The 24,416-nt window shown below is 44.3% G+C and overlaps 1 protein-coding gene across 2 annotated transcripts in view; it reads left to right on the top strand.

The window, feature by feature from the left end:
* The first annotated feature begins 4,780 nt into the window (after positions 1-4,780).
* Positions 4,781-24,416, top strand: part of LOC308655421 (uncharacterized protein) — a 112,946-nt gene continuing 93,310 nt past the window's right edge. The window contains exons 1-4 of one of the 2 annotated variants that reach the window (XM_081305546.1): positions 4,781-4,897; positions 12,810-13,193; positions 14,896-15,189; positions 16,430-16,562. In XM_081305546.1, coding sequence (XP_081161672.1) covers positions 4,828-4,897; positions 12,810-13,193; positions 14,896-15,189; positions 16,430-16,562 — 881 coding nt within the window. In that variant the 5' untranslated portion in view covers positions 4,781-4,827. Of the gene's footprint in view, positions 4,898-12,809; positions 13,194-14,895; positions 15,190-16,420; positions 16,563-24,416 lie in introns of both variants that reach the window. The other variant, XM_081305547.1, reaches the window with a different exon arrangement.

The raw sequence follows: 24,416 nt of genomic DNA, 5'->3' as shown, positions 1-24,416 counted from the left end.
TGGAGACTCTGGTAGAGTGGAGCACAGGGGCTGAGGCCCAGCAGGGGCAGTGGGTGGAGATGCAGGGCTGGGCACTGGCAGGTGACAATGATCATGGAAGCCATGGGCACAAGGGCCTTAAGGTGAGGACTGAAATGAGATGATCCATGGCCTGTGGCAATACCAGATCTGAAATTATGCTACAGAGCTGTAGCAACACGAAGAGCATGGAATTGGCATCAAAACAGACACCAAGATCAAGGGAACACCACAGAGGACACACAGACAAATCCATGTGCCTAGGGCTGTCTGACATTTGACAAAGGTGCCAAAAGTATATCTTGGAGAAAAGACAGCCTTTTTAACAAATGGTGCAGGAAAAATTGGATAGCTTTCTATAGAAAATGAAACTAGACTCTTGTTCTCATCCTGCACAAAACACAAGCAGAAATGGCTCAAAGTCTCAGGAATGACACCAGAAACTTTGCGACTGCTGAAAGGAAACATGGAGTCGACGCTTCATCATAAACACGCTGGCTCCAGCTTCCCTCACAAAACACCCAAGGCACCAGATATAAAACCAGGAGTCAATAAGTGGGAGGCCATCAAACTAAGAATTTTCTGCACAGCTAATGAAACAAGAGAACAAAGACAGACTACAGAATGGGAGAAAATCTCAGCCAGCTGCTCCTCTGATAGGGGACTAGTACCCAGGATATAAAAAGAACTAAAAAATCTTGACACATACACACACACATACATGTACACACACACACACACACACACACACACACACACACACACACACACACTGCAAACTAGTACAATCACTCCGGAAAGCAGTATGGATGTTCCTTAAAAACTAGTGTTGGAACCACCACGTGACCCAGCTATCTCGCTCCTTGGTGGATCTCCCAAAAGATCTAAACTCAGCACACTGTCACAATACAGCCACCTCAGTGTTTCTACCAGCACAGTTCACAACAGCTAAATTTTGGAATCAACCCAGATGCCTGACAATAGATGAGTAGATTAAGAAATCCTGGTGTATACATATACTGGAATTCTAATCAGCCATAAAAAAGAATGAAATGATGGCATTTTGTTGGTAAATGGATGGAAAAGGAAAACATCGTGTTAAGTGAAATAAGCCAACTCAGAACTCAAAGGCCAAATGTGTTCTCTCATATGAGGAAGGTAGACTAAGACCAAGGGAAGAGGGAGAGAAGAATAGGATAACATAAAGAGCCAATCGAATATGAATTAAGAGATGAGGGAAAGGAAGTCGAGTAGGGCAGAGGAAGGAGAGTGGGAGAGGGGAGAGGATGGGAGTGAGAAGGGAGGGTCATGAACTGAAATCAATTTCCATACTACTATGTATAACTATAAAGCTCTAATAAAAAAGAAAAAGAAAAAATGTCAAAGCCTCTATGGACATCTTGTTCTCCAGGCTTTTTTTCTTTTCTTTTCTTTTTTTTTTTTTTTGTATGTGGCACTAGCGATTGAATCCAGGGGCACCCTACTGCTGAAGTGCATCCCATCACACTTTTTTTCCAGGGTGGCCTTGAATTTACCTGGCATCCTCCTACCTCAGCTGCCTGAGTAGCTGGGATTACATGTGTTGGTCACCATGATCAGCCCTAGCTTTTGTGTGTGTGTGTGGTGGTGGTGCTGGGGATTGAACCCAGGGTCTTGTGCATGTGAGGCAAGCACTCTACCAACTGATTAAATCTTTAGCTTTTCAAGGTCCTAATTGGTGTGTTGTTCCTCTTCCCCATTCAGGACATTAAATGATAGTATGTAATTGGTGTTGATAAATTGCATAACTCTGCACTGGGAGAGCTCCAATTTCTGTCATGTCAACTTCCTTGTTACTGAATTCAGATCCTGACATTTCATTGGGATTGAGGTTTGAAAGAGTCTTTCTTGTACCTCTCATGCTGTTGAGTGTCACCATAAGTATAGGCTGCTATCTTTCAAGACTTTGAAAAACACTATAGGGCTCCAGTTCTCACTGAGATTCGGGCACTTTCCTTTCATAAATGCTCCTTCTGTTACTGACAGCCACTGGCTCACTTCCAGGGTTCTGAAAAGGTTCTCTAATGAGTAAAGAATTTTCTTTCTTTCTTTCTTATTTATTTTATTTTTTTGAATTTCAATATTTATTTTTTAGTTCTCGGCGGACACAACATCTTTGTTGGTATGTGGTGCTGAGGATCGAACCCGGGCCGCAGGCATGCCACTTGAGCCACATCCCCAGCCCCTCTTTCTTTCTTTCTTCCTTCCTTCCTTCCTTCTTTCCTTCCTTTCTTTCTTTCTTTCTTTCTTTCTTTCTTTCTTTCTTTCTTTCTTTCTTTCTTTCTTATGAAGGAGAAAAGTTTTGAAGGTATTTGATATTTTCTACTCTTCACATTTTAACAGAGACATTGAATTATTCCTTATTTCCAAATTATGGCTAAAATTGTCCAGAACTGCACACTCTGAATGAGCCATTGAAACTACCCCACCCTCTCTCTTGTTATGATCTGATGTTTTATATATTACTTATGTATTTATGATATATTTTTTATGTTCTATTTATTTTTAATGAAAAACAGCACACACCCACACACACATGAACACACACACACACACACATTTTGTTTTACCATCAATTAATAGGAATATAGAGGGAGAGGGAAGAGGACAGGGAGGAAAGCGAGGACAGCGATGCCTAGCTGACTATCCTCTCTACCCTGCTGTCTGATGCCCTCCCAGCACAGTCCCAGGCTGCTGGATGTACCCCTGCACCCCTTGCAGGCCTGGGCTGAGGCTCTTCTCTTTCCTGAAGGCAGGAAGGTCAGGGAAAGACCACAGTGCAGAGCTTCTCCTGCAACCTGGCCACTGTCTGGCCCCTAGCCCTCCACCTGCTCCAGGAAATAGCAATCCTGGGCTCCCCTAGAGTCTGAGAGTCCTGACTGGACTTTCTCAGAACCCTCACTCCCTCCAGACCCTGGGGCGCATCATGGCTGGGCTCATTTTGACAGTTTCTGAGATTCTTGCCCCTTACTGAAATTATGACCTTGGACAAGTTTTTTTATCTCTTAGGGCATTCAGGATGCTCCTCTGTCAGGTGCCTCTAATGCTCAGATAATACAGTTTTGAGGATGTACTTCAACATAGTATGTGAATTAGTTGAAGTAACTCATGTAAAGCCTCTGACATATAGTAGGTACTTAGTAAATACGTTCTTCTTGTAACCCAGCTCTCAGCTGGGTGCTGCCCTTAGACACTCAAATATGTAGATATGATCTTCCATCATGTCCCAGAGAAGTCCAGAGCCATCCTGTAATTTCTATCAATTCCTGGGTGTCCAGATTTCAGGATTATCTCTTATATCTCTTATTGTCCCCTGGCGTGTTGAACCATGATCCAAAGAAAACCCACCAACTTCAATTTCAACCAAATGAAAGCAAGTCTGGCCAGGGGCTGCCTCCCCCAGGGCCAGAGGACAGCAAGAAGGTAGTGTGACTACAGGGAAGTCCTTATAACACACAAAAACAGTTATCAAAAATGGGGGTGGCTTGGGAACTTAGAGATAACAGGGTTCTGGTAAGCATAATAAAAGCGCAGATAGCAGGTTTATGATCCACAGCTTTTAACGTCTCAAGGTGGGGAGCAGACTCAGTCCAACATCAAAGTTAAAGAGGAGCAGCTGGGTTTCAGGGAGGGTTGTCATCTGGTCAAGGAGAGCCGGGCATGGGGAAGTTCAACGCAAGGGCAGGAATCCCAAGCAACTGTTTAAAACATCCAATTATGGTCAGGCCAAATAGAAGTCTTGGTATCTTACAGTAAAACAGAAATGAACTTTCATGACTTTGTGACGAGATGGCTCCCAATCCTAACATGGAATTAGGCTGGTCCATCAGCGCTCCATGAGCCTGATCGTTGTTTCTCTTCTATTTGGCTCTTGGTGGCAAACACACTGTTGTGCAGGCTCATTTGTTGTTGCTTTTTGTCGTGTGGTGCTGGGGATTGAACCCGGGGCTCTCTGTGTTTTGGATACCACCTCATACCTTAGGGTAGGATGGCTGGCACATTGAAAATGTAAGATGTGGTGTTGTGAAAAGCCCCTGGCACCTGTCAGCTGGAATATCTATTGACTGATGTTTGTGCCCTTAGTTTCCAGCCACTATCCTGCTTCCTCTGTAGGATAGGCCTCCCTAGCTCTCCCCCTACCCCGCAATCTAAACAGTTTCAGAGGCCTGCAGAACAGAGGGAAGAACTTGTCTTTGCCTGAGCACCAATAAGAGCTCAGAAGCCATTAGGCCTGTCCCTCAAAGCTTAGAACAAATATTTGATAGTTACCACTCTCCATTACAATTTGGTGTGGTTTTTTTGACCTCAGTTACTTCCTTAGGCAACTGAAAGTTGAAGTTCTTGGAATATCAGACAGTAAATGAGTTATAGAATGGGGCAAGTGCAGAGGAAAGCCATGGAACTCAGGACGGCTTAGCTCAGGCTTGCTTGTAAGAGGGGGACTTCTGTGCTGGCCACAGGCTGGCATTGGGATCAGGGCTGTCTGACAGAGCTGTTCGCCCAGTGAGTGTGGGCAGGTGTAGATACCTGAGATAAGCTGGCTCTGCCTGCAGGAGGGGCTTGCCAACAGATATCAGAGACCAGATGTCCAGCCAGGCTCTGGTCTTTATTCTGCAATTTCTTGGACGAGTGAGGTGGCCTCTGTGAACTCTGGTGGGCTTCCTAACACTGGCCTGTGGCTCTGCCCTCAGAGTAGGAAAGCTCCTCCCCTTGATGGATTCCCCTTTCTGATGTTTCCTCTGCAGCTGAAGAGGCCGGCAGGCAGTCGGGATGGGACACAGCTCACAGGACCCCCACCTCTGCTGGACCGCCAGGCTCCTGGGAGTCTTTAGCCTGCTCTGTGAGTATCTGGATTTCCTGGAAGGGAGGGCAGTTGGGGTGCTGGGACAGCTGGAGTCCTTCAGTCCTGGGGGCTGTGAGGCTCTGATACCTTTGGGAAACAAAGAGAGAAAGCCACACTGTTATAATTCACCAGTGCAGTGTGGGTAGAACCCAGGATGAACGGAAAGAGCAAAATGGCCGTTTTGTGATGAGGACCTGGGACCCTGGGCCTGGGCAGCCTTGGCTGAATGAGGGACCATAGCCAGGGAGCTGAGGCCACCTGGGCTGCAGCAGCAGGGAGAGGCTGGAGCTGCCTGGGGAGGGGGATGGAGACAGACCAAGAGCCTGTTCGTGGGGCACAGGATGAGGAGGCAGCATCCCAGCCTGGGCCCCCAGGGTCCTCAGGGCCTCTGCAGCTCTTCTGTGGGACCCCAACCAGAACTCTGGTGTCTGAGCTGGAGGAAGCTCCTCTGGTCTGCACTCCTTCCCCCACCCTGAAATGCCCCCGGCCCCGGAGACCTCAGCTGGAACCTTGCTTATCTCATCACTGTACCTGGCAAAGCCCTGGAAAAACAGGAGGTGCCTTCAATTGGGGAAAGATTGAGCAAACTGAGCAGTATCTGGGGGCCCCCGTGCATGGGATGTCATGGAGGCTAAGGAAACAGTGCCCCAGTGTTCTGGGAAGAATGTCCAGTTTCCATGAGGGAGATGCCTGGATCCTCCTCAGCAAGATCCAGGGAACCCAGCATCATGAAGTCCTTATTAAATAAAAGGACAAGCAGAGGGCTTGGGCTGGGGTTCAGTGGCAAAGTGCTTGCCTAGCACATGTGAGGCACAAGGTTTCATCCTCAGCACCACATAAAAATAAAATAGAGGTTATTGTGTCAACCTACAATTAAAAAACAAGGGGGAGAGAGAGAGAGAGAGAGAGAGAGAGAGAGAGAGAGAGAGAAACATGCTGAACACTGTTATTGAGAAAAAGACATTCAAATTTGGCAAGGAATCAGGTTTTTTTCTTTGGGGGTGGCGAGCCTAGAGCTTCAAGATGTCTGCTGTCAGCAGGTTGACCAGCATCTAGGGAGGCCATGCCCATCTATGAGCTATGTGAGGTTCATGGCAGAGCAAGTGAAGAGACCCAGAGTGATGTCTGCCTGAACAGAGGGGCAATGTCAGTTCAGTCCATTTTGTGCACTCAGTGCCCACAGTTCACACACACACAGCCCATGGCTGGCTTGTCACATCTCCACACACTCATCACTCAAGGCTAAGGGGCACTCGGTTCTTATGTGGCAGCTCCCGATATAGTCCCCCTTTCTTAATATAAAAAAAAAGGCAATTGGGGAATTATATCTTCCAGACACTGGAATCTCAATCCGAGGTCATCATGATCTACTATTGAAACACAAAAAGAATTAGTAGAAAACATATTATCTCAATGACATAATCAACCTGGAAGACCCATGTTATTATTATGATTCTGCCAAACATTCATCAGGATATTCTTAATCTTTTCCAAATTGCATGGGAAGCATTGTGTTTGGCCATTGTAACATAAACATTTTTATTTAGCATGGCATTTAAGCCTTTCCACAAACCATAATGCAGAGGGCTCATTCACAATATTGATGACAGTCACTTCTAGAGCATTTTAAGTTAGTTTCAATTCTTTCATTATCACTTATCTGAGTATGAAGGATCTCAGAAGTAATTTAAGTAATTTAAGCTTGCCTTTGTCTGGTTAATTGACATTCACTTGTTTCAAAGCCTGAACATTAACTACAGCATATTATAGCTCTGAAATATTAGCTGGCAATAATCCATGATACAATAAGATAAGTTGTATTCTTACAGGCTATAGGAGATTCATTATCCTTTTTCTTAATTCTCACATTTAAGGAGTCTATTAGGTCTGTCAGTAATATAAATATTTTGAAGGTAGAAGTCAAACATCAAAACATCCTTTTGGGTGCCATCTCACTGAGGGTGAGGGTATTATTACCAATAAACCTCTAGGTGTTATGGCATCCTTGCACAATCATGGTTATCAACTCTGGGAGCCAGTCTAAAATATACCCAATATCTCTAGATACCTTATGTTGCACTGCCAAGACAATTGCATAATCTATCCTCTTAGGAAAGGTGTCAATTTCTACTGTAGAATGATTAGGGCAACAATATATTGGTGGATATTTTAATAAATAATGGCCTGTATAGGAAAAATCTATTTTATTAATCTTTCTGACAATTGTCCAGATAGGTCAATACACTCTTCATCTGTAAGGACCAGCATGATTGGCTGGCTTAAGTTTCTTATATGTGATCTTTTTCTCAAAAGATACTCACAGGTAGCCTGTTCACCATAGGATGAACATATAGATCAAACTGACCATCATAGTCAGTACAGTTAATCTAGTTACACTGATGGACTTTCCAGTCCCCTGCAATGCACGGTAAAAGTGGACCTGAGAAATGGGTCCATAGAAGTTTGCTCATAGCTTTTACTTACCTGACACAGGTAAGTAAAACCTGCATGGTTGTAAACTCTGCAGTTGGGAGATTTACCCTCCTGTGTCAGGGTTTTCAGTCATTTTCATGATGACAGGTTTCAACTCTATCTTTGGAAATCGAATTCAATGTACTGAATCATGTGCAGGAACACTAAAGCTCTCAATATTACAATTAAGAAAAAATTTTAAAGTATTTGGTAAGATCTAATATGTGTCTGTGGGGTCCTGTTTTCCCTCTTTTCTTTATTTAAAAGGCTTGTATAAATCATAATATAATTAGTTTAAATTATAAGGAGCCCTCAATCTATTCTTGAGAGAAGGTTTCTAAGTATCTCTGTATCTCAGAATATTATCCTTTAAATAGGTGTCTCAATTACCCTTTTAGAAAATATGATTAAGGTTCTTCCCACTGTGGGGAGTAGTATATAAATCTTACCATATTTTTAATGGATAATGGGTCCAGTCAGAGAACTTACATAATACCAATGAATTTCCAACAAGTTTTGCAACTTCCATTGTTCAAAACCCATGTACAACCTTAATTTGGAGAATATCAGTCCTAACAAAATGTTCTCCAAATCTCACAACAATCCAAACAAAAGTTAAATGCAAGAATCAGCAGTGTCTTTGAATCATCAAATTTAGTCTCCAAGGAGAATTATCAAAATTGGGATCTAAGTCAGCAGTTTGATATATTTAGTGTTTAATTAAGAATATGAATTTATTCACTGAAATTAATCTTTGCCTTAAACAGTAAGAGTCATTAGGTAATAAAGACCTTCCTTAAAGGAAATTAGCTTAATATTTTAACAGGTCTTTATTATGTCAAAATATGGACAAAATCTTAGCTCAAATCAGTATAGTAAAATCAGGGAAATAGCCTGAAATATCCTTGAATTAATCATTAAAAATTTTTATAGTCAGTTCAGTATACATATCACCTGTCTAGATAATGATATGAAGGTTTCCCTATTTAGGAAAATACTTTTATCATTAAAATCTAGAATATAAAGTTCTTGTTTTTACCCAAAGATGATTTCTGTTTTGTTCTGAGGACCTCCAATGTGTGTTTCCTCTCTGTTGAAGCATCTTCTTTTCCTTTTAGAATTTTTCCTGGTTATATTTGGAACAATTTTTGAAAACCTTAGAATCTAAACAAATTATTGTAGCTTAATAAGAAATATCTCAATGAAAGTATAATAAAGTCCATTGATATTTGTGTAGACAGAATTATATTTGTTCCTTATTTTATAAAGTTTGAACAATAGTTTGAGAGTTAGCAATTACACAATGGTTGTTTTATCTCTTGAAAGCAAATTTGTAGAAAAATACATTTATTTAAATGTCTTTAAAAGGCAGAGTAACAAATAAATACATGTAAAAGAAATATATAAATTATGTGTTTTCTATTGAAGAAAAACAACTAGATAAATATATATTAATTAAACAATTAGACATATATGTTAATTATTTTATGGATTAATTATAGGTTATTCAAGTATCTAGAAAAACATATAATAAGATTAAGGGCATAGCATACAATTGCATAAACTTTATGTAACCATGTGGTTCTTAATTTGGGATCCATTTTGATTTATTCTTAACTAGGAGTGCACTCTTATTTGATGTCACAGGATGCAGTTAAAATAGGATCCTTGTGAATATTTTATTCATTTTTTTAAATTACATAGTTAGAATTGAACAGAATAAGGATTTTTTGTCATCACAGGAACATTACTGGCTTTGTTTCTTCGACAAGCAAATGCATCCTCATAACCTTCAAAATTAGAAGCAAAATATAAAGAAGCATATGTATTTCTTATAATTGTTATATAGCTCTGCAGTTTTTCCTAATAGTGCTTGCTGCAGTGTGTGTTCTCTTATCTTTTGTACTTTACCTTGCAGCACGTGGCACTTTAGAAGTGAGTTTTAATGGCAGACGCCAGTGTTACTCTCAGATCTTAAGGCAGTCTGCGTTTGGCACCCAGGCCAGGTTGTTTAAGGGTTAAAGGCACTGCTGGAGGTGGGTCCAGTTACAGACCCCTTAGGGCACAGCAGCTGAGTTATACACATTCTGATCCAATGGGACAAGGATATAGCAAAGAGGTTCAGTACACACTGAGTATTCCCAAAAATAATAGAAAAATAAAATTCTCCTCTCTACAGGTAAAGAATCCTTGTATCAAATTTCATCACAAAATCTTTTTTTCCTTTTTCTCACTCTCCAAGCACAGACTTTTAGTACATAAACCCAAAAAAATCTTTATCTAATATTTCAAAATATAAAGATTCACATAAACAATCCAAAAAAGTCCTTAAAAGTGCTTTTTCTATGGTAGAGGACTGAACTTAACATTTCCCATTAATCATCTTAATAATTTTTACATTTATTTAGGGTCCCTAGAATTGTAAAAATAATATTTTTCTAAAGACAAAATATTCCCAAATATTAAAAAAGTTTAACGTCACAGATTTCCCTTCTGTCTACTTTCTACAATTCAGCCCACAGCACTCTGAAATCCTAACCATGCTTAACTTCTGGAGAGAAATTCCAAACCCACTAAATTTCTAAAAATCACCCTGGAGTCACCTTACAGGCCACTGATTGTCACGTTCCATGACTCAACACTCAGGGTCACTCCAGGTGAACTGGGCTGCGTGAAATAACCCACAGAGACAAAGAAATACCTTTTTCTCTGGGTCCTGAGATGGCTCCTCTGACCTTAGGGACCTTTGGAAAGACAGAGAGGGCTCCTGTGCTGAACCCTTTTATTGGGAAGAAGCCATTCAAATGAGGCAAGGGGTCAGGTTTCAGGGGCTGAGTCTAGCTTCATGATGTCTGCTGTCAGAGGGTGGCCAGCATCTAGGGCGGCCATGGCCATCTATGAGCTGTGTGGGGATCATGGCAGAGTGAGCTAAGAAAAGACCAGAGCGAGGCCCACCCAAACAGAGGGGCAATGTGGGTCCAGTCCACCTTGTATGCTTGGGGCCCACAGGTCACACACACAGCCTGTGGCTGGCTGGCCACATCTCCACACTGTGGTCACTCAAGGACCAGGGGCTGTGGCAGCTCCCACACTGCTCTTCCTCTTTCCTTCTATCCTCCCTCCCCCTTGGCCCTGACCTTTCCTCTAGCATTTTTCTTCTACTTTTATGAAATACTCCACTTAAAAACATTTTTTTTTCTCTCTCTAACTTCTTCATGGGAGAGAAAATATTCAACCCTTGACTTTCTGAATCTGGCTTATTTCACTTAGCATGATGTTCTCTAGTTCCTTTCATTTACCTGCAAATAACTTCATTTTACTTTTCATGGCTGAGTAAACCATGTCACCTTGGTGGGTTTCCTACTTTGGCTAATTGAAGTGTACTATCTATAGACACTGAAATCCATGTACTTCTATAGTACGCTGATTTCAGTTGTTTTGGATAAATTGGTGAAAGCTTTTACTGTTATAGTAAAAAAAAAAACAGCTACTAAATGAACTTGCAACGATTTGTATGAAATTTAATAGGTTAGAGACCACTTGTGGAATAGGACATATTCAGTGAACAATGAACTTTGTAATTGTAAGGAGCTGGGAACCCTTTAAATGAGCATCTGTTTGGCATCCAGTGGCACATCAATTAGTGCATGGTACTTATGAATGGACAACTTTTTAAGGCTTTCCCCATTTCACAATGCTGTTTAAATAAGAAGTATGTTAATGGTCTAGTGTTTCCTTCAGTAGGCTCTGGAGTTGGAAAATTACAGAGGGAAAGGAAAAAGAAAAGGGAGGAAGAAAGATAAGAAGGAAAGCAAGGAAGAGGGAGGAAAGGAGGGGTGGAGAGGGAAAGACTCGGCATTTCTCATTTAGGGACACGAAATCTGAATCAACAGGGAGACAGTGTCTCACTCAAGGTCCAGCTGTGGGAACTAGCTGACACCAAACTAAATTTTGGTTGATCAAAACCTAAACATAAATGTTGAAACCACAAAAAGAACTTGAAAAAAACTAGAAAAAAATGAGAAACATACTTTTGAAGGAAGGGCTATCATTTTAAGCAAGATATAAAACCAATAAGTACTAAAAAAAAAACCCTTTTTTAAAAATATTTATTTTTTGTAGTTGTACACAATAACTTTTATTTATTTATTTATTTTTATGTGGTGCTGAGGATCAAACCCAAGATTTTGCATGTGCGAGGAGAGGACTCTACCGCTGAGCCATAACCCCAGCCCCCTAAAAAAACCTTTTGATAAATTTGAATTCATAAAATAACATCTTGGCTTCTGGGTAAAATAAGCTGTAATAGACTTAATGAAATTTATCACAACTCCAATGATTTTTCACAGAATTACAAAAAAAAATCCCTAAAATTTGTTTGAAATCATAAAGGACCCCAAGTAACAAATGAAAAAGAACAAAACTGGATGTGTCTCACTCCCTGATTTCAAAATAAATGTTATTGTGATTAAAACAGTAGGGTACTGGCACAAAAACAGACACATTGACCAATGGAAAAAGAAAAAATCCATAAATAAATCCAATGTTTACAGTCAGTTGATGTGATGTTTGACAAATGTGCTAAGAATATAGAACAGGGAAAGAATAGTGTCTTCAGTAACTGCATATGGGAAAATGGGAGAGCTACATGTAGAGAAATAAAATTTGATTTTAACTCACCTCATATACAAAAATCAACTCAAAATGGAAGAAAGACTAAATCATAAGATTTGGAACTCTAAAGCCACTAGAAGAAAACAAAAGTTCCATGAGCTTGGGTGGTAACTTCTTGACTATGATTCTCAAAGCACAGACACCAAAAGCAAAACCTGACAGAATTGCATCAAATTAAAAACCTTCTGCACAGCAAAGGAAACAACAGAGTGAAGAGACAGCCCATGTCTTGGGAGAGAAAATTTGCAAACCAAACCTCTGATATGGGGCCAATAGCCCTAATGGATAAAGAACTAAGTAACTTGATAGCAAGGGAACAGGTAACTTGATTTAAAAATGGGCAAAAGATTTGAACAAGTATTGCTCAAAGACAGAAATGAATAGCCAACAGAGCTGTAAAAAATCCTCAGCATCTCTAATCATCAGGGAAATGAGAATTGAAGACACATGAGATACCCCTCCCATCTGTTAGCATGGCTCCCATCTAGCATGTGCCAGACGATGTGCTGGGAGCTGTCAATCCCTGGCCTCCTGTAGTTCATACCCTGACTTCAAGTCAGGAAAGGAAACTGCAGCCTAGTCCAGCTAAGTCACCAGCCCAAGGTTACACTTTAGCAGAACCAGACATCATCTGAGGAATGGGTCCAATTCACTGGACAAGGCTGCCTCTCTAGGTCAAGGAAAGGGGCCGGATGGATTGGTTAAGAAGAAAATGTCTGTTCTCCTTGAGGAAATATCCATGTTCTCTTTCCCAATGCCCTAGGTGCCTGCAGCACTTTAGCCAAGAGTTCTGGAGCTCATGGTTCTGGGATTAAAGGTTTTGGAACCCACACTAATCTCAAGGTGATCCAGGGAGGTTCGGTCTTGTTGCAAGTGATCCAGGAGCCAGAGGATCCCAAGATACAGGAGATCTCCTGGGGCGTTGGCTCTGATTCAAACTCCACATTGATGCTGAGACTCCAGAATGGGAAGGAAGATCCACTGTGGTTCAGTCTCCAGGACAAGTACAAGCACAGGGTCCAGGTGCCCAGTATGTCATCCCTGAGGATTAACAATTTGACCTCACAGGACAGTGGGCAGTACTGGGCCCAGATCATATTTCAGACGGGAAGAGAAATTAAAGCAGTTTCCCACCTCACTGTTTATGGTAAGTGACAGTCTCACCTAGTCCCAGGGCCGGCCTCCTTCTTTGAGTCTAGGAGGCTCTGAGACCACATGCTGCAGGATTCTCCTCAGGCACCAACACATCAGATATTCATGACAAACAGTAGAGCTGAGGTTTTATACCAGGGAGGAAAATCACATCTGTGTTTTGGGAGACAAAATGGGAATTTGGCCATTTTTTCAGTAACATTTCCTCCTCTTTGTAAGACTAAATTTACTGCTTGTGTATATTAGTTTTCCTTTGCTCTTTTAACAATGTATAATCGTGGTTTAAAACAACACAAATGTGTATCCACAATATGCTGCAGGTCGAGGTCAGACATGGTGGTCACTGGGCTAAAATCCAAGTGTGGGCAGGGCTGCATTTTGTTCTGCAGGATCTAGAGCGGATCCTTTCCTGCCTTTCCTACTCTCCAGAGCTGCCAGCCTCCCTGGACTTGTGGTCCCCTCCTCTGCCTAAACTAGAAAGGGAGGGGGCATCTCTCTTGCATCCTTCATACCTGCTCCTTTTCTTCCTTCTCCACTCCGCCTTTTTATTTTTGGTATCAGGAATTGAACCCTGGGGTGCTTAACCACTGAGCAATACTCTCAGCCTTTTAAAGATTTCCTACATTTTTATGACAGAGTCCTGCTAAGTTGCTGAGGAACATGCCAGGTTACTGAGGCTGGGTTTGATCTTCAGATCCTCCTGTCTCAGCCTCCTGAGCTGCTGGTATTGGGGGTGTGCACCACCATGCCCATCTTAACTTTTAAGGGTCCTTGTGAGGACTCTGGGACTATCGGATAATCCTATTTAAATCTCAGCTCTTTTTTTCATAACAGCATATTCCCAGGTTCTGAGGATAAAGATGTGGATATCAGTGGGACATGATTTTTCTACCTTGTCTGGAATCCACATGTATCTAGTTCACTGTCCCCAATCCTTGCAGGGAGTGGCCAGTGAGAGGCCAGCCTCACTTCCACAGACCCCACATCCTGCTCTGCAAGCCTTGATAGGGTAGGAGAAGTGCTGCTGCTGCATGTCCCAGGAGATCCATTTTGCCAACTCTAGGGTCCCCACAGTCCCTCTCTGCCTGGGGCAGTCCCTCTGCAGAGAGTGGCCTGCAGGTGCAGGTCCTGTGTGATTTCCAGACTGGCCTGTGGGTCTGCCCCTTCTCCCCCAGTCGGGAGCACACATTCAGGGTCACGTTCTAACTGCCTGCAGAGCTGTGCTCTCTGGTGCAGCCACGGTACCTCCCACAGTGTCTCCTGTTTTGACCTGAGCTTTCTGGGTCCTCCCAGAGCTGGCCTGGTGTCCTGCCCCAGTCGGGCTGTGCAGTCCCAGGAACTGTCTCAGCTGAAGACCCAGGACACAGGACCCTGGCCCCAGACAAGCTCTTCTGTCCCACACCTCTCCCCTTCCAGAAGACCCCTATCTTCTAGAAATAATGGTCCCTAAAAACTGGGGTTCAGCCATCATTTTCTCATGGGAAAAAAAAAAGTTCAGACTTGCTTCATCTAGTGAGATCACATGAGCTTAATAAAGTGGCTGCTGTCACTTGTCAACATGTAGCTCTGGGGAAATTGTGCTTTATTTGTAACATGCTCCCAGCTTCCTCCTAGGGCTCCTGCCTCTGGTCAGTGAGACACTGGAGGACAATGTGTGCAATGTCTGAGGCTCTCTCCTTTGTCCCCTCCTTCCTCAGATCCTGTGCCCCTTGCCCAGATCGGGACCACGTCAGCGTCCATCACACCCCACTGGTGCAATGTCACTCTGGAGTGTGGGGCCCGAGAGGCTGTAGAGGGCCTGAGTGTAACTTGGGAGGTCCAGGGCCCCCCCAGTGAGCTGGAGCAGAGATGGGCACCAGGAACCCTCAACCCCTGGACTCTGGCCCTGAGCCTGCCACTGAGGCAGCCCAATGTCAGTGTCACCTGTGTCCTCAGCAACCCAGTGGACCAGAAAAATGCCACCTTACAGCTCGTTGACCTCTGTAGCCCAGGTGAGTGCACCTGCAGGAGGGAGGGGCACAGGGAGGGGCTCAGGTGGCTCTGGAGCCCAAGGGTCCCTGGCTTTTTTGCTGCTGTGTTTATGAACAGCACTGCCTTCCCTTGGACACTCCAATCCAGAAGTGTGGGGTCGCATCCAGCTCAGGAGTGTCTTTCAATATCCCTCACCTCCAGGCCCTTCCCCCTGGGCAAGTGGCAGCCTTCTAGGACCTGTCCCACCCTGTCACCATGCCCTGTGTCCAGAGTCGTCTTTGGAAATACAGATCGAATTATGGTCTTCGTCTGTGTCATCTCTGGGGTCGACCTCCACCTAGTCCCCATAGGATGTAGGGCTTAGAAGGTCCTGTGTCCCTCATGGTGGCCTCATCCACACAGGGACACAGCTGCTTGCTGACCTTCCCTAACGTGGGAAGCCACTGCCGGCTCTGAAGGCGCAGCCTCTTTAAGGATCTGCGCACGGCCATCCCCCCTGAGTGGAAAGATCCCTTTCTGGGCCTGAGTCCACCCTGAGTGGGACACCATGAGGGCAGGGGACACATCCTTCTCTCCTCTTAGCCAGGTATCAAGCTCAGTTCTGGGCAGTTTGCGCCCAGTAGGTGTTTTACTGAACCCGAATGCCTGGGACCCGTGTGCACCCGTCCTCTCTCAGTCTTCCTCCAGGGGCTGCTGGAGGAGCCTGACTGGTCAGTGCAGTCACCACCCCTGGTCATGTCCCCCCTCCACCCTGGAGTCTCAGAGGAAGTTCAACATGGCCCACCAAACCTCCTGGACTCACGGCTGCCTCCCGGGCCTCCCCACCTAGCCCTGCCTCCTGTGCTGTCCCTCCCCTGCGGGACGCTCCCCCCAAGACTGAGTATCTGTGAAACTCCTGCCGCTCCCCAGGCACAGGTGACTGCGCATGTCCTTGGGGGTCTCACTGGAGACCTTGGACATGGGTCAACCTCTACTGCAGTGAGATCCTTCACCTGGTGGTTGAGAGCTTCTGTCTCTTCCTGGTGATGACTTGTTCACAGACCCCACCTTGCTCATCCCCATCTCCCCTGCACACGAAGGGCCTGGGCCACTGCTTGAATGAGTGGACCTGCCTCAACCTCCCTCTGTGGCTTCTGCACCAGGCCCCCCTGACACCTGCGCCTTCTCCACCTCCCCTGGCAATGGGTGTGTCAGCTCCTCTTCTGCTGTATCCTCTCTTAACTCTCTTGTTTTCTTAACTCTGGAAAGCAGCGCCCACAGCTGGCCACTCGAGAGGCGCCATAGGGGCCTTCCTGGCTGGGTTTTTCATCCTGGGAGTCGGAGGGTTCCTGTTCCTTTGGCACTTAGGAGAGAAGGAGAAGAAGAAGATGGAGATGGAGATGGAGAGAGGCAGGTTGCTTTTACCTTTCTGGGTCCAGATGTCTCCCCCTCTCCCCTTGGATCCTGGACTTCCTTCCTCCTGCATTTTAATGGCAGGAAGTGGCCTTGTAGAGGGGATGAGGGGTGTAGCCATGATGGCCTTTGGTTCCTGGCTGTGTGTGTGATTCTGAGTGTGAGAGAGAGTGTGACTGTGTGAGTGTGTGTGAGTGTTTTAGTGTTAATGTGTTTCAGTGTGTCTGTGAGTGAGAATGTGTGTGAGAGTGTGAAAAAGTGATTGTGAGTGAAAGTGTAAATGAGTGAGAGTGTGAGTGTGTAAGTGTGTGTTTCAGTGTGAGAGAGAGTGTTTATGAGAGTGTGAGTGTGTGTGTGCATGATTATAAGAGTATGTGTGTGTGTGTGTGTGTGTGTGTGTGTGTGATGTGTGTGTGTGTAGGGTTGGAGGTTTCCCTGGCACAGAATCAAGCTCCAGTCTGTCATGACTCAGGTGTGGAATTGCCAGAGGACCCCAGGGCCAAGGACGATGCAGTCTATGCACAGCTGATGGCACAGGATTCTTGGAAGGGCAAGCAGAAGGAGAGAGCTGTGAGTGGTGACCAGCCAGGTCTCAGGGAACCCAGCCCTGGGCTGCCCAAAGCCAGGCATCTGCTGTGCTATCTCCACTGTATTTTTTTCTTTCTTTTCACCTCTTTTTGTGTTGAGAGTATTAAGAAAATTTATGGGTTGGTGTCATGGTTAATTTGAATTGTTGACTTGATTGAATTAAGAGATGCCAAGGAGGGGCTGGGGTTGTGGCTCAGCAGTAGAGCACTCACTTAGCAAGTGTGGGGCACTGGTTTCCATCCTCAGTACCACATAAAATAAATAAATAAAGGTATTGTGTCCAACTATGACTAAAAGATATATATTTAGGAGAAAAAAAGAGAGGATGCCAAGGAATTAGAGGATTATGGATGTGTCAATGAGGGTGTATCTAGGAGTGATTGGCATGTGGGATAGCCAACTGAATTGAAGACCCTCCCTAAGTATGGGCAGCAGTGACCAATAGGATGATGGCTAAGATGGAATAAAAGTTGGAAGAACAAAGAAGCAGCACCAGATGAAGCTCACTCCTTCTTGAATGGGTTCTTGATGTAGCACTACTGTGACAGGATATGGGATTCTTGCCTCTTCATTCTTCCCAAGTGGACTCTCAAAGAGATTCTCCAGAAGGCTTAGGTCTCAGACCAGGGTAGCACTGTGCATCCCTCTGGATCTGGGGCTTCAGCCTCTTGGACTGCAGCTACTGGTTCTCCCAGCTCTCCAGCCTGCAGATGGCCATTGTGGACTATCCAGCTCCTGGTTGTAAAAGATAACCTAATAGGTCCCTTTTTATAATTATACTTCCTGCTGATTCTGTTCCTCTAGAGAACCCTGACTAATACAGTTGGGGTGTAACTTAGCAGTTGAGTTTTTGCCGAGTATGCACAAGGCCCTGGGTTCAATACCCAGTACTGCAAAAATAAAATAAAATAATTTGTATTTTCTTTGTTGGTGGCACAAGCCTGGAATCCCAGTGACTTGGGAGGCTGAGGCAGGATGATCACAAGTTGGAGGCTAGGCTTAGCAATTTAGTGAGGCCCTAAACAACATAGTGAGATCCTGTCCCCCCAAAAAATAAATAAAAAGCTGGAGATGTGGCTCAGTGGTAAAGCACTTCTGGGTTTACCCCTAGTACCTCCCATCTCCCAGGGGTTTAATGTTTTTTAATTTCAAGACATAGTCTCACTAATTTGCTGAGGCTGGCCTAGAACCTGCAATCCTCCTGCCTCAGCTTCCCAAGTCTTGGGACCACACTTGTCCTTCACCATCCCTGGCTTAAGCTATTCATGTTAATGGGCGTTGATTGTCTTCTGGTCTCTCTGGGGCCACTCTGTCCTCAAGCTGCTCTGAGAACCCTCTTTCTTGTATTCTCAGGATATTGATGAGAAACATCTGGATGGAAAGGGGCCCTGCACCAGTGTTTACAGCATGGTCCAGAGACCAGGCCAGGCCAGGCCATGAAGATGACTTATTTGGAGGAGGGAGGAGAACCCAGCACTAGGGAGACACCTGCACTCTGCACCTGACACCTGCGGATACCTGCTTCCTCTGACTTCAGTCCAGCTCAAGATGCCGCTGGTCTGCACGAGCCTGACCTGGTGGCCATCTCTACCTCTGTGGGCACATGTGGCCCTGTCACTTCACCTGCCGCCTTCCCAAGCTGCCCTCACGCTCAGAGCTCTCCTGCCATCCAGCCAGGGTTCTTCCTCTGTCACTGCTGTGGCTTCTGACCCCTCCCTTTCAGAAGCCTTCCCAAAGAGAACCTTGCCCGACTCTGCAGCTGGCACAGCCTCGCCACCTCTACTGCGTCACTCTTGCCATTCTGAGACCCCAGGTCCAGGTGTGGGCACCGTGAAGAGGTGCTGACTTGCCCCAGCGGAGGGGGTGAAGATGGTCCTGCCGCTGAATTGGGGCTGATGGAGGCAGCGTGGGAGCCCAATTTCCTTTCTAGGTTTTCCTTCCTTTCCTTGTGCAGGGTTTCTCTGGAGCTAAGTGTGTGTGTGTGTGAGTGTGTGTGTGTGAGTGTGTGTGTGTGAGTGTGTGTGAATGTGTGTGAGTGTGTGTGTGTGAGTGTGTGTGTGTGTGAGTGTGTGTGTGTGTGTGAGTGTGTGTGTGTGAGTGTGTGTGTGTGAGTGTGTGTGTGTGTGTGTGTTGGGGGAGTTTCTAGTGCACGTTACACACCAGGGCCAGAGTGGGCTTCCAGGATTCCTGTGCTAACCTGGACTTACGCCTCAAACTCCTGCAAACCCATCATCCCGTGGACTGGGAAGAGGAATCCATATTATTTCAGGTCCTTCTCAACTTTCTCTTTTCCTGAGAATGACCCTGGACTCCCCAGATTGGGGTTGCATTTGTTTTCCTTTTTAAATGGCATATTATAATTTTATATGACAGTGAGACTTGCTAAGATATACTCATATGGGCACACAATAAAACAGCATAATTGAATCAATTTCATTCCCCTTTCCTTCCCCCCTCCCCCTGACCCCCTTCTTCTATTCTACTGGTCTCTCTTCTATTTTTAAAAATTTGTTCTAATTAGTTATAGATGGCAGTGGAATGCATGTTGACACACTGCACACAAATGGAGCACAACTTCTTATTCCTCTGGCTCTACATGGCATAGAGTCACATCATCATACATGTATCTATCGGGTCATACTGTCTGTCTCACTCTACCGTCCTCCCCATCCCCTCAGTCCCAATGGGGTTGCATTTTTTAATATTTATTTTTTAGTTGTAGTTGGTTGCAATACCTTTATTTTATTTCTTTATTTTTTGTGGTGCTGAGAATCGAACCCAGGCCCTCGCACTTGGTAGGTGAGTGTTCTCCCACTGAGCCTCAGCGCCAATGGAGCTGCCTTCTTAAGGAAACACTTCAGCTCTGCTCTTAGTTAACAGGGTGTGTCATGTTCCCTCCCTCCCCTTGGGGACAGCTGGGTGAAGCTGTGGGAAGATCTGATACAAGATATAAAAAGTATCTTGAGGACAGCCCTCTCCAGAAGAAATGGATTAATTCTGGTAACATACAAACTACTGAAGCTGAATCACAAACAGATAGAAAAATATGAATACATCAATAATGAATAAGGAGCATGAATCAATAATAAAAAATGTCTCCCATCAAAAAAAAAGCTCAGGACCAGATGATTTCACTGGTAAGACTATGAATATTAATGAAGAAATGACACCATCTATCTCAAACTCTCAAAGAGTGAAGAAGGGGGAACACTTCCCAACTCAGTTCCCAAGGCAAGGATTCCACTAATACCAAGGCCAGGCGAAGACATAGCAAAAACAGAAAATTGTAAGTCAGTATCTCTGTTAATCATATAATACTGACATAGACAGTAAGAATGGGAGACAGGCTGATAAGAAAACAGAATTGGGTGAGAGATCTCATAAAATTCACAGGAAAACCAGAGGCTTTGTATCCATGGTGGAGTGACCCAATGTCAGAGCCCTTTTAACATGGCTTCTGAAGGGACAGAGGAACAAGGAGAGGGCAGCAGGTGGCCAAGAGGCATCTCAGCTGGGGGAGCAATGGGCAACTGGATGAGGGGCTAATGGGAGGTCCTCACTTACAATAGCTCCCCATCTGGTTTGACTGTAAGACGATATTAGTAGTTAACAGAGGAGAGAAAAAGCTGTGCCGTACAGTCATTCTCAGGAGAAAGGGAGGACTGACTCATATCAGAGGGAGTCGACTCCAGAGCAGACAATGACCAGGGAAAGTGGGATCAGGAAGGTTGGAGGAAACTTGTGAAGGTTGAGGTCAACCAGCTGGTCCAACTGCAACCTCGCCCACACACAGCACAGCAGTGCCAGATCCCACTGCTAATAATGGATTGTGCCTTCAGGTGGGAGAAGTGTTCACCTTCCTCCCCAAGTGTCATGGTACACAGGAAGGAACCCAGCACAGGAAGTAGAGGGTGAGGAGAGGGGGTAGGCAGCAGGAAAGCATCCAGGGGCACATCCTGGGCTGGGGCCAGGGAGAGGGTGAGGTGGGGGTCAGTTCCACAAAATGGGGGAGAGCTGAGAACAAGCCATGGCTTAGGGAGCTCTGCTTCCTTGACCTCACCACTAAGTGCCAGAACAGCTGATGCTGGATTCACTCTGCCTTTCCACCAGGATTTTTGGACAATAAAATAAAATTACTGCATCTGAGGTGCTGAGTGATGGATCTGATTGATCAAGTGCTTGATAAACTTCCTGGGGTCAGCAGAGGAAGGAGCCCAGGACAAGGCCAGGGTCTGGATGGGACTATTGACAGAGACTGGGAACAGCATTCGGTGAGAGCCTAATGACAAGTGCAGCCCTGGCATGTGGGTGTGGACACCAGTGGAGACTCTGGTAGAGTGGAGCGCAGGGGCTGAGGCCCAGCAGGGGCAGTGGATGGAGATGCAGGGCTGGGCACTGGCACTTGACCATTATCATGGAAGCCAGGGGTACTAGGGCCTTAAGGTGAGGATTGAAATGAGATGATCCGTGGCCTGTGGCAATACCAGATCTGAAATTATGCTACAGAGCTGTAGCAACACAAAGAGCATGGTATTGGCATCAAAACAGACACCAAGACAAATGGAACACCACAGAGGACACAGAATCAAATCCATCTGCCTAGGGCTGTCTGACATTTGACAAGGTGCCAAAAGTATATCTTGGAGAAAAGACAGCCTTTTGAACCAATGGTGGTGGGAAAATTGGATAGCTTTCTGTAGAAAATGAAACTAGACTCCTGTCCTTATCCTGCACAAAAGTCAAACTGAAATGGCTGAAAATCTTAGGAATGAGACTTTGAGCCATTTAGGACTGCTGGAAGGAAACATGGAGTCAACGTTCCATCATAAAATCACTGGCTCCAGCTTCCCTAACAATTCCCCAAGGCACCAGATATAAAACCAGGAGTCAATAAGTGGGGGGCCATCAAAATAAAAAGTTTCTGCACAGCTAATGAAACAAGAGAATAAAGACAGACTACAGAATGGGAGAAAATCTTGGCCAGCTGTTCCTCTGATAGGGAACTAGTATCCAGGATATAAAAAGAACTAAAAAATCTTGACACACACAGACATACACACACAAACACACACACACACACACACACACACACACATACACAAACACACATACCCATACACACACTCATACAATGCAATCAACTAATGGGCAAAAGAACCAAACAGAAACTTCTCAATCGAATAAATGCAAACGGCTTGCAAATTATATAAAAAAATGCTCAACATCTTTGGCAATCAGTAAAATGCAAATCAAAATTACACTAAGATTTCCTCTATCTCCAGTCACAATGATGTAAGAATATGAACAATAATCAATGCTGGTGAGGATTTGGAGAAAAAGTTTCACTTGTACATTTTGGTGGGACTGCAAACTAGTACAATCACTCTGGAAAGCAGTATGGAGGCTCCTCAAAAAACTAGCAATGGAACCACCATGTGACCCAGCTATCCCACTCCTTGGTAGATCTTCCAAGAGATCTAAATTCAGCATACTATAGTGATACAGCCACCTCAGTGTTTCTACCAGCACAGTTCACAACAGCTAAATGTTGTAATCAACCCAGATGCCTGTCATTAGATGAGTGGATTAAGAAATTGTGGTGTATACATATGCTGGAATTCTAATCAGCCATAAAAAAGAATGAAATGATGGCATTTTGCTGGTAAATGGATGGAAATGGAGAATAGCGTGCTAAGTGAAATAAGCCAGCTCAGAAACTCAAAGGTCAAATGTGTTCTCTCATATGAGGAAGATAGAATAAAACCAAGGGAAGAGGGAGAGAAGAATAGGATAACATAAAGAGCCAATCAAATATGAATTAATAGATGAGCAAAAGGAAGTGGAGTAGGGCAGAAGAAGGAGAGTGGGAGAGGGGAGAGAGGATGGGGGAGAAGGGAGGGTCATGAACTGAAATCAATTTCCATGCATGTGTGAATTTGTTGGGATCAACTCAACTACAATGTATAACTCTAAAGCTCTAATAAAAAAGAAAAATAAAAAAAAATGTCAAGGCCTCTATGGACATCTTGTTCTCCAGGCTTTTGTTTTTGTTGTGTATATATATGACTAGTGATTGAATCCAAGGGCACTCTACTGCTGAAGTGCATTCCCCAACCCACTTTTTTATGGTTGGTCTTGAACTTACTAACCTCCTACCTCAGCTGCCTGAGTAGCTGGGATTACATGTGGTGGTCACCATGATCAGCCCTAGCTTTACAGAAGAGGGCTGACAACTGCTCTGGTGGCTTCAGAACTGAGAGAGGGTGATGTGAGGTGGCGCAAGCAGCTTTGGAGTTTTCTTTTAGAAGTCAGGTCACATTGACGTCTGGTTGGTGAAGAATAGGTTGTAAAATCATCTGGGTAAGGGTGCTTCTAAGACAGAGAAACAAAAATCATGAGTACTGAACAAACATTGCAGTGTCTGGAACATGTCAATGAATATCATGAGGATGACAGAAGTCAATATTTTCTCACCCAGAGGTGTGAGGGCTGAGAAGTTTTCCCCATAATAAGGCCAGAGTGAATCAGAACTTTATTTGGGAATGTAAATCTTTAACATCTTCAGAGTTATCAGGAATGTAAACAAAACATTTATCTTTTAATGTTATAGACGTTCATGTCCATGAGCTGTAGTTAAGTTACTTCATGTCACCTGATCTTGTAAAATCTTTCTACTGGTATGACCTCTGTGTCTAGTAGAGATCCCTTTATTTTGGTTATTTGGGGCTAGATAATCATGTTAGCAAATATTAATCCCACCTGTGTAGGAGGTTAGGAAGATCTGTAGGCCTTAAACTGACTAAAACCTCTGACTTGGCCATTTCACTTGAGAGTTATTAGGCATTCCTTCTAAGAATCTCTCTTTGTAGGTTCCAGACTACTTATTTTCTTTTGTGTGTGTGTGTGTGTGGGGGGCTAACATAAGTGTATATCTTAAGTAAGTTACACTTAACTATTACTATTTATCTTTTAAATGTCCAGGAATGGCTGTGTTTTGGTTTTAACTGTTTTTGCTAGATGTTTAAAGTGAAGCAGATCAAACTGTTGTATCTATCTATTGTTAAGAGTAAGCTGAGCTTCCATGGAGTCACTCTTGGGGCAACTTGAGTGTAGCGTCTTAGTTCTGCTAGTGCCATTTGCACTAGGATGGGTCCAGGTCTTGCTGACCATGTGGTTTCCCTTGGAAACATCAGAGATGTCTCCCTTTTCCAATAATCCAATAACCCTCCTCTTCATGTCAAGTGCATCAATTGGCTTTCTGTTCTCC

Source organism: Spermophilus citellus (assembly GCF_964194105.1).
Source record: "Spermophilus citellus genome assembly, chromosome: 9".
In the NCBI taxonomy this organism is placed as follows: domain Eukaryota; kingdom Metazoa; phylum Chordata; class Mammalia; order Rodentia; family Sciuridae; genus Spermophilus; species Spermophilus citellus.
This window is presented reverse-complemented; position numbering and strand designations above follow the sequence as displayed.